Source organism: Schistosoma mansoni, chromosome 3, assembly GCF_000237925.1.
Source record: "Schistosoma mansoni strain Puerto Rico chromosome 3, complete genome".
Taxonomy (NCBI): Eukaryota; Metazoa; Platyhelminthes; class Trematoda; order Strigeidida; family Schistosomatidae; genus Schistosoma; species Schistosoma mansoni.
Genome location: NC_031497.1, coordinates 21,478,070 through 21,490,422, shown reverse-complemented (window position 1 = coordinate 21,490,422; position 12,353 = coordinate 21,478,070). Strand labels below are relative to the sequence as shown.

The 12,353-nt window shown below is 31.2% G+C and overlaps 1 protein-coding gene across 2 annotated transcripts in view; it reads left to right on the top strand.

Moving 5' to 3' along the window:
• Smp_134910.1 (serine/threonine kinase) overlaps nucleotides 1-11,503 on the top strand; it is a gene marked incomplete at both ends in the record, with an annotated part of 87,501 nt that extends 75,998 nt beyond the window's left edge. Inside the window, 6 exons of one of the 2 annotated variants that reach the window (XM_018799628.1) lie at nucleotides 3,505-4,316; nucleotides 6,592-6,840; nucleotides 7,066-7,318; nucleotides 9,117-9,348; nucleotides 10,897-11,267; nucleotides 11,393-11,503. In XM_018799628.1, the coding sequence (XP_018651398.1) occupies nucleotides 3,505-4,316; nucleotides 6,592-6,840; nucleotides 7,066-7,318; nucleotides 9,117-9,348; nucleotides 10,897-11,267; nucleotides 11,393-11,503 (2,028 nt within the window). Of the gene's footprint in view, nucleotides 1-3,501; nucleotides 4,317-6,591; nucleotides 6,841-7,065; nucleotides 7,319-9,116; nucleotides 9,349-10,896; nucleotides 11,268-11,392 lie in introns of both variants that reach the window. The other variant, XM_018799629.1, reaches the window with a different exon arrangement.
• Nucleotides 11,504-12,353: the final 850 nt, after the last annotated feature.

Sequence of the window (12,353 nt, the reverse complement as noted above, 5' to 3'; positions counted from 1 at the left end):
AAATACTAGTAACCTACGAGTATCTTCTACTCTTAACCAATTCCTTCTTGTTGAATCATATTCTTGATGTTCAATTTCTCTTACTACCATTATTACTACAATGATTTTGACTCCACTATTTTTCTTGTCAATTCTATCCTAATGGATTGATGTTCCTCCGTAAATTTGATCAATACACATTTGCAGCACATCATCATCCTTGTGTTAAAAAACCTGTACTAGATATTATCTATTGAGTACACCAAGAACGTAGATTGAATTAACTTTTCATTTTAAAGATTGGTAAAATTGTTACGATAACTGCTCATTATCGCTACTTCTATTATTATTATTATTATTATTATTATTATTATTTCAAATAGAGTACAAACCAATATGTTTTAATCCATTCAGTTTACTTCAACACCGTCAACCCATCTATAGACCGAAAGAAAGAAATAAATTTACGCATAAATGCACAAATGTTATGTCTTTCCACTTTATTTATTTATTTCTACCTCCTTATATATGTGTACCTAGTTGAAAAATATACATCCGCATGTGGAGATCAATTATTTGTAGAAATATAGTTATTTAGTTGGTTGGCTGAACTGTTGATTATCGTATCGATTTCTTGTATCTTATTCAGATCATTAACTAGACAGCCATATATATATATGCCTTACTACTATGTCCAGTTCTTTGTTTATCTGCTTTTCTTCTTCATATCTTCATATTACTGATTCATATATGAAAACCTAACTGTAACAATGATGTTAAAAAGTGTAAACTAATAATTTCTAATCTAGAAGAATCATAGATTATCTTTATTTGTTTTGATCTAGCGGCTAACGACTTCATTCTATTCAGCAATTATATAACTGAACAAATATGCGTGCATGTACACAACCGCACAATTGGTATATATATATGTAAAACTACTGAATAATAAGAAAGAAAGCGATTAAGATCGAGAAATAAAAAAACAAAATGTGACAAAAATTATTTTGTTCAATTAAAAGTTTGTTGGTTTGTATGTTTTCATTTGTCAGTTTTACAATTTTTTGGGATATTTTTCTCTCACTATCCATACTTTTTGGAGAAGCTTCTTTTTACTTTGAAATTCGTAAGAATTCAGTTAATTCAATTAATTTTTTTGCTTTAATTAGGGAAAATAATCCAGATATCTCTCTCGTTCCTTTAAAACCCCACATAGAAAGCCTTCCAAGCACATAAACATATTCACTTACCTATTATTAAAAGTTTAGTACACTTTTTCGATACAAACAAATCCATGGTAGCATGATACTTCTACACATGGTTTCTCATCAAAACTTTACTATCAATGATATATGTTAAAACCATCGTTTCTTATTAAATACACAAGATAGAACTGTATCTTGGCACACCTGGTTGACAGTGGTCATATAGTAGATAAAACTAAATTATTTCAAGTGATCTATCATGTACCTTCTTAATCTCTTAATGGGGTTCGATTCCGTCTCATATGTATAGTATAAGCTATAGGTATCGGAAACTCTAACACCTCTTCATGTATTCAGAAGAAATTTGTGACACCCATGTCTATTCCTTAGCCGAATATATATTTAATAACCAACTTTATTGTTTTTCTTCACATCTCGTGTTAGTCTTTCATTTTTCGCCTCTTTTCGTTTATATTCACTATTGTCTAATCATCTACACACTTTCTACTTAATTTTAATAAAGTTTTGTGATTTTTATTTTAAAGTATATGTATCTAAGTTCAACCTACTTTCTATGTTGAACTACTGACTAGAACTTGAATTATTTTATTATTCTCAACACTACTACTAGCGTAGTTGATACTACTCACAAGATTGCTTGTACGTAGTGTGTGTGGCGTAACATGACGTCCAAGTTGCCATAATAGTCAGACGGAGTGAAGAGCTTCAGTACATTGAAGCATGGCGTTAGTGAAACACTTGGAAACCAGACGAGAATACCGTTTAGATGGCAGAACACACCGGGAAATGCAGGTGGAAGATTGAATAATAATATATATATAATGTATAATAATATATATAATGTATTATATGTTTACTTTTTAGCTTCTTACAATAAATGCATTCCTCCTACCTATTGTCGTGTTTTACACTAATACACCTGCCTACTTAATATCAGTTTGTACTTTTTACCTATTATATGTAGTTATACAATCTATTTAATTTTGATTATTAACTTTTAAATTGCCTTAACTGTTTTAAATATTTCCATATTCATATCAGACTAAATTCTGATATGAATTTAATTGAAAACAATATTGTTTGTTTATATGTGTGTTATTCTAATTTTCATAATGGGAATCTTTAATATTTTAAAATAAATGACAATAACTGTTACTAGGACGATAATGTTTATTGTATTAAATCATCTCAACATAAATTCTTTTAACGATTTAAGTGTGATACCTTTCACCATATCTTTGACAATAATTTGACAATACATCATTCATTACTTATAGAAACGTATAGAAAATCTTTTCAGAAGGTAATCATTCCATATTCCTTTCATTGTCTAATCAATAAACAACCTATTAAGTGACTTTATCTCTGTTCTCCCTGAACAATGTTAATCAGACACCGATTCATTAAAAATATACAGAGTCTAATACAGGTAGAAAATTAATTGAAATAAATTTATATAACCATTAGTTATGATTGAAATTAAAACAATAATTAACTTGCAGACAAAATCACCTAATAATGTGATGTGTACTTTCTGAGTAAATTTCAAAAGATATAACACATCGCATTTAGTATTGAAATGAGTACAGCCTTAGGTATATTATCTCACTTAAATTCATATAACTATCACATAATGCAGTGAAATAATTTGTATTATTTATTTTCAGATTTAATACGAATATTAAAGTATTCAAACGAAATCTTAAATATTACACTCACTTTTTCATTTACATAATCTCTCCTAAATTTTTGATATGTTGAAATAAAGTAAATAATACCCTTCATTAATTTAGTTGTTTACTGGTTATGTTTCTTAATGTATGTTGCAGATTTTGTCTATTGACTTAAAATAATTCCTTTGATTAAATAAGAAACAGTAACTAGAAATCTCTTTAGCTTAATACCTAGTATCCTGAAAATGATTGCCTCATCACTCAAGAACTTTGCAGATAGTATTGTAAAATGTAAAATTACGATTGTGTAGTTTGCACGTTTAACGAAAAAAAGTCATTTAATGGAATTCAGATCCATTCAGCCGATCAGTCTCAGGCAGGATAAACCATACGAACAAATATCACGAATCAAATATTTCCGATTTTTTGTTTTAATCTTCATCACAATACTTAGTAGTTGCTTATTTATACGTTTGTCTGAAACCCCATTACACACAGATTTCAATTGTAGTACACTTCATTTAATCGCTTTCACTTTGTACTGATGATGTACGTAGAAATATTTCACTATTATTATTATTATCATTAAATATTAATTTGATGTATTTTTTCCCATTGATTAGCAGACACAGTCTATAAACGACGCTCAAAACAGTATAAATTCAGTGAAAACAATTCACAAAGAACATGAGAAAGATTTGAATTCCCCATTATTAGATTATATACACTCGTCTAATTCACCAAGTACAGCTCCTTCATCTCCAATAGGTGGCGGTGTTCAATCAATTCGAAAGAAATGTAACTCATTAGCTCATTCATCATCTCCTCCTCTAAAATCCCAATCGAAACAGACTGTAATGCATCAAAATTCTAAAGATGTACAATCACGACAATCTCCAGCTCAGTCACCTATATCTGGTCAGAAATCAGGCTCAACGTCTTCACCTAATAACAATCTCAATGTTAATAATATATCTCGTGAAAAAACACATACTACTAATGGGACAGCAAATCTACAACCAGATATAAACGGACAAACTATTAAATATTCAACTCTAGAAAATCCACGTTTAAAATCTGAGATTAGAAAACCCCGTTTAGACGGTTTGAAAACTGTAGATAATATAACTTGTGGAAGTCCTGCATTAACATCATCATCATCAGCTTCTACTACAAATAGTCCAATATTATCTCATACAATATTATCTAATGCTCCACCAACAAGTCCTACATCAGGAACAACTCATCAACCATGGCGTGTAAAATTAAATAATTTAAAAATGTCCTTTTTAGGATCACCACGATTTCATCGGAAGAAATCCTCCCTTATTCATACGACTGATCAACTGAGTGAAACGCCTCCGAGTAGTCCAAATTCTTTTACACAAAGTCAGTGGAGAAACTCCGGACGATCATCTGGCTTAGAACCATCCCCTTTGTAAGTTCATAACATATCTAACACCTAAGTTATATGATATTTTGTCATTTATTAATCTTAACCATATCAAAAAATTGAACGAACGAAGCATATGTAAGTTGATTGGATAGCATGAAAAACTGATTGTTCAACAAATCGATTTTAACACGATGAAAAGACTTTTCTTAACGTTTTTTAAAAGAAATTAAATTTCAGAACAGAAAATGAAGGTCTCCTAGTGATCAGTATTAAGGTTTTTTATTCAAATTACTGGAATCATAGTACACAATATAGTGAACCAAACAACATTTTACACAATTTCGCATGAATAATACATATAATGTTGCAAGAGATCGAAAAGAAGTAACCTCAATAGGAGAATTTTTTGTTCTACCGCTAGTTTAGGTGATTAATTAACTTAAATGGGTTTTGTGGAGATTTTTAGTAATTTAATATAGTTAAGATCATGAGTCAATTGAAGCTAGACCACCATGGAAAACCTGAAAGCACTGGATGGCCGTTTCGTACTATTGTGGGACTCCTCAGCGGTGCGCATCCACGATCCCACCTCGAGAGATTCGAACCCAAGACCTACCAGGCGGGATCGTGGATGCGCACCACTGAGTAGTCCCATAATAGGACGAAACGGCCGTCAAGCAGTGCTTCCAGGTTTTCCATGGTGGTCTAGCCTCAATTGACTCATGATCTTAACTATATAAGATTAATTAACTGTTTAATAAACGTCGTTTTCACATTTTATGAAGAAAATTGAAATGAAAATTTAGTTAAACAATGATTGTTGTATATTACTTAAATAATAATTATATAATCATGTTGTACAGAGCTATCTAAAATGTAAGTACAAAATATACATTGAAAAACAGTTGACTTTATATATATCAGTCAGCTACAACGTAGGACTAGGCACACATATGCATCGGTCCAAGTTGCCATATCTCGTTAGCACAACACAATGATATATAATTCAGTTTTATTGTGAAATTAATAGACATTGTCATTTACCTAATCTGAACGACTTAAAATCCTTTAATTCTTACTGTATTTTAAAAATTCTGGTTTCATATTTTGTTTTATTTTATGTGTGCTTATATTGGTTAAAAAAAAACGGCTCACATATTTATTAGGTAAAACTAGGAAACGTCTTGTATACTTCTAAACCTATAATATTACAAATCAACTAATCAGAAATTGTTTGCATAAACATTTAGTGTAATCAACAGTGTAATCGCTAAGCGAAAAAAATCATCAACTTTGATGAATCAATTTGCTGGTTGTTTTATCGTTTACATAATCTCAATGAGTACACAAATAATACGCTCTTCGTTGATTTAAGAGTTGAAACTTCGTTTGTGTAGGCCAAGTTTTTCTGTTTTTCTTAGCTAATAGCTTTTTTCTCTGAGTGTTTGTGACTATAAGGATGACCACCAATTTCGCGTACTTAAGATAGTGCATTATCTAGTACTTTTTCAGCGTTTTACCGTCCATTTAGTGTATCATTGCTGTATATAATGGAAGAGTTTTCCTTGAGGAGTTCAATTTCGACTATCTAATGCTGCTACATATGCCTTCAGTGAATACGCTACTGTATCGCATCCCAACTTGCCGAGTGAAAAAAAACCCCGATAAAATGAAAGTTAAAACTTGAAATGAAATCATTAATGAAAATTATACTCATAAAAAGCATTCACTTACCAAGTGAACAAAAAAACCCACTAAATATTCGATTTATGTTGATCATTGATGGATGCGCTACAAAATTCACGGACACATATCCTATCCCATTTTTCAACTTCTCTATTCAATTGAACAGATTTTAATCATAGTACAAATGCAACAAAACTATCATGTAAATTTATTTGATCAGAAAAAGGCACATTAGAAACGATGGGTTTTTTTAACTAAGCTATAAAATAGTAAAATTCACTATTTCAATTGACATATCAACTAATTCTAGTTAACACTACACATTAGTCATTTCAATATTAACAATTTTTTAATTTCATTTTACTACTACTAATAATAATAATAAACTCATTTACTGTAGTTTTAAAAGATTTATTTGCGTTACATTTATCTATCACCTTTAGAGCATTAAATTATAACTATAACTATAGAGTTAAATGAGAATAATATGCTTTGCTCCAATTCATATTTCCTATTAACCATGGATCATGTATGTAATTTGAAGAAGAATAATTAGCACCGTTAATATAGAATTCAAAGTGTAATATGTGTTCATTTTTCTTTGGTATTTACTTTCTTTTTTCGATCATAGATTAACTCATAAATCATGGTTCAACGGTTTCTTAACAGCTGCCTCTGGTCATGTAATCACTAAAGGCAGTCAACATGCAGTGAATGCAGCCGCAGCAGCACAAGATTCCGCAGCACTAGCAATTTCTATTCAATCTAAATGTAAAGAAGAATGTGGTCAAAGTAAAGATGAACATGAACAAAATGAATTTCCTCTCGAACAGGATGGAAATTCAGCGAGATTATCGGATTATGTCACATCCAGTAATGAGTTAGTAGAGAATTGGAAAAATTTCAATATAGTATATGAAGAAAATAATGCTACCACTACTAGTAATAATATCAACACAGATTCACAGTCTTCAACTTCTCAACCTTCATCACCATCGTATTCATGTGTTTCAGATGGTGTATCAAAAACTCACCAATACCACTATCATCCTCATAATCATCACCTTCATTATCATCAGACACACCAACAATCGCATCATCTTAGCGCTACGACAGATATTCAGTTCAATGCAAATCAGTTACATCCTTCTTCAGACCCGTTCTCAAATAATAAAGTAATTGAAAGACGTGGACCTAAACCATTTATATCAACAAATTCTGTCACTAGTACTACCACCGCAACGACATTAAACAATAGCAGTACCCCAGGAGGTGTAAATGCTCCACCAGAGGAAACAAATCATGTTGTTATGGTTAAGGGCCGTGCTTTAAACAGACTTAAAGCAGAACTTGTACAAGTAAGAAATATTGCTTAATTTTTTAAATGTATTATCATATGTTTTAATGACAAATGTTGTAGTTTTCCCTCTATTTACGATAAATTCCTTGAAACAAAAATAATTTAGTATATGCCTATATTGCCCCGCTTCTCCGATCCTATTTTCTCTCTCCCTCTCTCTTTCTTAGTATATACATGCATTGATAATCATGAAACTATTGTCATGTGACATTTCTTCCTGTAAAACTATTAAGTTAGAGAAGCTAATAAATTGACTCATGAAATGAACCGAAAAAAAATCTAGTTAGTTGCCACAAATTACTCGTTATCAGACTTGATGACATAGGGAATTTAGTTGTATTCAACGTATACATGAGTCTTTACAAAATAAGTAGTTAATTTTAAGTTGTATGATGTTGTTAGATATATTTTTTCAACTTGGTAATAGTATTAATGTGTTTTACTTTAGCTTTTTACTGTTGACTTTCTCTTCAACTAGGTTTGTGTAAACTTATAAATACAAAAGTTATTTACCTACCTGATAAATCTGTTGAAGATTATCCTAAAAGTATTTCATTTTAACGTAAGATATCCTAGATTATTCACCAGCTTCTATCAAATAAATAATAGTTAGTGAATATTTTTTTATTCTTGAGACCTCACGTCTTTACTGCTATCACTGATAGTATCTATGTTACCAGTGATTTTACTGATTACCAACTGTACTATCATTAAAAAAATACCATTTATTTTACTGAGCTCATCATAGTTATGTTTTGTATTTATTTCATTGCGTATATTTCTTAATTTTAAGTTTAGAAAAATTAAACCCTGGAATAATTTATGTCTTTTTCTACACTTATGTTACAATTAAATCACGAAATGTGTTCTGATCTGAACTGTATTAGCTATGAAGAGTATATTTTGTATTGATGAGTATGTTTCATACTGTCTACACTTTGTTCCTGACTTGTGACATCATCCAGACCAATACAAAAGTAGTAGTAATAATATTACTAGTAGTATTCACTTACGAATATCCCCTACTTTTAAAGACCACATTCCTTAGCCATAAGGTAAAATAGAGTGAACTACTGCTCAGTATAATAGCCATTTAATTGTCGGATGGGCATTTATTTTACTTCACGGGTGGAATAAGTTGGTACAACCTAAGCGAGCTTTCTGAATACTTTTTGAGATTTTATCAGACATCAATGCAAAAGGGTTGATGAAGCTTCCAAGATAAATGGCGTATTCACATGCCCTCAACTACTTTACTCCCTTTTGTTGGTTTAGACATTGACATAGATAAGTCATGATGGATTTTTTAAGGTATCGAAATGTTGATTTTTAATTATCCTTAGAAAATTCCAAATCATTTGATTCGTTTAAGTCTATTTTGCCCCATTGAATTTATCGTTTATATTAGAATAATGATAATAATACTAGCTAAGAACTTAAAACTTATTTCTTCGAGTTATTATAGATTATATAAGAACTCTCGTCTAAATTAGAGCGAATAGTTTCACAGTATTTGAGCGCCGAGTTGATGTAAGACATTAAATAGGAATAATATATATTTGTAAAATCTCAGCGAATGAATTTGTAGTAAATCCAACGTTTCGCCTGGCAATCTGGTCCAAGCTTTTTCAAGGAATCATAATCAAACATCAAAATTATCGAAATTCATTCACTGAGATTTTACAAATATATATTATTCCTATATAATGTATTATAGATTATGTTATTCTAATTAACAACAAATAACTAACTTTACTGCTTCTACTTCATTATGATTGTATTTATATTTTATAAAGGTTTTTCTAGCTACACCTGGTGTTGTTCATACAGTAATTTCACCAACAAGTTTTCGAGCTGAATATCGTCGTGCAGGCAGTGGATCAAGTTTACTTGCTCGACCTGTCAAACTTCAAGTGGATATGGTACGTGCAACAGGTGGAATTAGTACAGGTTCTGGACACCAGAATAATATAAATTCCATTTCATCTGAAAGAGAAGTATATGCAGTCAATTTTCAACTGTTATCAGGTAAAAAATAGGAATATTTTTTATTTCTGTCTAATACTTTAGGGTAAAATGTTTTTTTGAAGTGCCAATGGAAACGTAACTAAATTCAACAAGTTCATACAAATTATTTAAGGATTAATGTTGTCCAACACATTATCAACATGCATATGGATAATAGACATATGAGCATATCTATTTCTAGGTTTTTCATTATTATTCGAAGAGTATCAAAACATCAATAAAAGGTTTTAAATATAGGGTTAATTTTACTGATTAGATTGATTAATGTTTGTATTAACTTTGTATCTTATCATCTAAGTACGCGTTAGTATGGAAAGTGATGGGATTACTAATTAAGTAATTTTGAAGCGAAACACATCGTTCTGGGTAGTAATGATAAAACGGTTAATGAGATTGTGAATCTTTATTGACTGAGGTGGTGGTTGTATTACATATTCTCACCCGTCACCTAGTTCGATGTTTGCCGGTGCGGAAGAGTTTGGAGACAGTTAAACCAGTAGGTGGAGTTGGTCGATATAGTCATTGCTTACTAGACTAAGCCGTATAGGTAGGTTTATACTACCTAGTTGAAGGCCACATGATTATCTTAACCAATCGTTGGAGATGTTCTGTAACATAACTCAGAATCGTTCACAATGAAGCAGGTGCACTAACTCTTTGTCTTATTTTAGATTTTGAATTCTAAAATGATTCTATACTTTTTATTTTGAGAGTTTATTCAATTTCATCGAGTCATACCGTTTATGTTTCATCTTTTCGAATACCACTGATATCGTTACTACTTCTACAACTCTGTTATTAGTTTTCATTCTTTCATTTCACTCGTCTGTTCTGGAGCAGCAACTTGAACCGACGCACACATGTGTCAGGTTCTACATTTCTTATGAATGACTGAGCAAGTAGCAAAGAGGGTTTGAAGAGGTTGTTAGATTCGAGTATAGTTTACATCAGTGACTGATTTTAGCTGGACAATCACTGAATACTAAGAAGTATACTCCCTGACTATTTCAACGAATGATGGTAAACAAAATATCTTGAGTCTTGGACTTGATCACATGCAGATTTATAGGCGTCTCATACATGAACGAAACAAAGTATCTAACGCTCTCCGATAACCAATGGTTGTCTAGGTAAAGTTAGCCTTTGCGAAAAATGAATATTAATTATTCCCCTCGTCAAAATAAGGACTCTTCAGTTGACACATTGTATATGCGAAACTAATTGTAGAAGAAAATAACTCGCATTGGTCAAGAATTAAAGACTTTAAGCAAAGTCACTTTGTTCTAGTTGATATTTCATTTAGTGAATAGATGTTTTTATATTGGAAGACAACAGTGACCAAAATAGCGTACGATATTTATTTCGCCAACTATCGAGTATCTGTATGTTTACCGAGCTATCGATACAGGCGTTAATAACTAACTCATATTGTCATATTATTGTGTAAACACTTGCATATATATATATATACATATATATATATATACAATTTCATATGAGTCTAACTACTGTCTTTCTTACTCTCCTTCTACTATCGATAATTTATAGGTCCAACGCGTCGGTTCAAACGTTTATGTGATCAACTACAAACGGCTTTGCTGTCTGGTACTGCGCATCCGAATTTTGTGGCTCATAGTACATTGAATTCTAATACTCTAGTTGGAGGAACGCCATCGATAACCAGTGTTCCACCAACAACTAATGTTGGTACATCTATTTTAAACCCATTGACTCCAAACTCTACCAAAGCAACAAGCCATGTCTTGGATGGAGAAACTCCAGAACAGAATAATTCTGATTCACATTTCAACCAAAGTCATGTTCACCAATCTATACAGTCCCGGTTCAGTGATGAAGAGGCAATATTTTCTTCAAAGTTAACCAATCCTGATGAAACTACTAGCCAAAAGCATACAAAAGTACGAAATAACTGTAATTATCAGTTATTGACAAGATACTATTATTAGTAGTCCTCGGAATTTTGAGTTTGATTTCCACTTACTTGGTCAGGGGTTTCCAAATGCCCATTTTTTCAACTTTTTAGAGACCCCAGTTTACTAATCCGCTGTTTACTAGCTTCATAGTTTTGTCAAATTCTTATCAAACTATCATTTTACTTTTAACTGCTCTAGGTCAATATAATAAAATAAATTGATACATATGGCTTTAAAACAGTCAGTATATTCTTATAGTCTCCTTACACAAATAATCTCTTTTACCGAAGGCGAAGGCTATACTTTACATGACAATTATTGACAAGACTATAATTTATGGACGAACCAAATGAGATCTAAGATAACAGGTCTTGGATTTATTTACTGATCTAACCTTGGTGTAGCAATGCTTCATTCGCACTGACAATTAGATAACTCTAACCCCCTTACGTTTTTTATTCGTACCGTTCATGTTCCACATCAGTTTGTTGTAGGCGTTCTGAGAAACGTTGCTAAAAATCACACAAAATCAAAGTTATCAGAAGTTCATTGGAGAAGTCATTTTTGTGGACTTTAATCATTCTAATATGCTGGGTTTCGGTTCCTTAGAGTACAAACAAAAAAAATTGATAATGTCATCTTTATTGATTAGTTTTAGTAATCACAAATCCTATATTCAAAGCTAGATTTCAAATGATAGTTAAGTCATAACATTATGTAAAGTTCAAAATCAATATGGTGTTACTTGACTAAGTAGTTATACTGCATTTTGCATTCCATAAATTGACTTAAGAATTAAGCAGTGAGTTAACCTTTAGTTTCATGTTTCTATACATCTGCTAAAGAAACTGTCTCTTCCCTCAAGGTACACTGTACATTAAACGATTTGTAATTTATATATTTTACCTAATACACTATTTAACCCGGTGTCTAAAAATAATTGTTTGATTTCAGAATACTGTTTCTATATAACCTTTTTTATTCAGAACGTTAAGATAACCTTTTTCCACATTAATTATGCTTTTTTACAGACACCTTTTCCTACCACCTCTTCACAACCTCATGAAACAA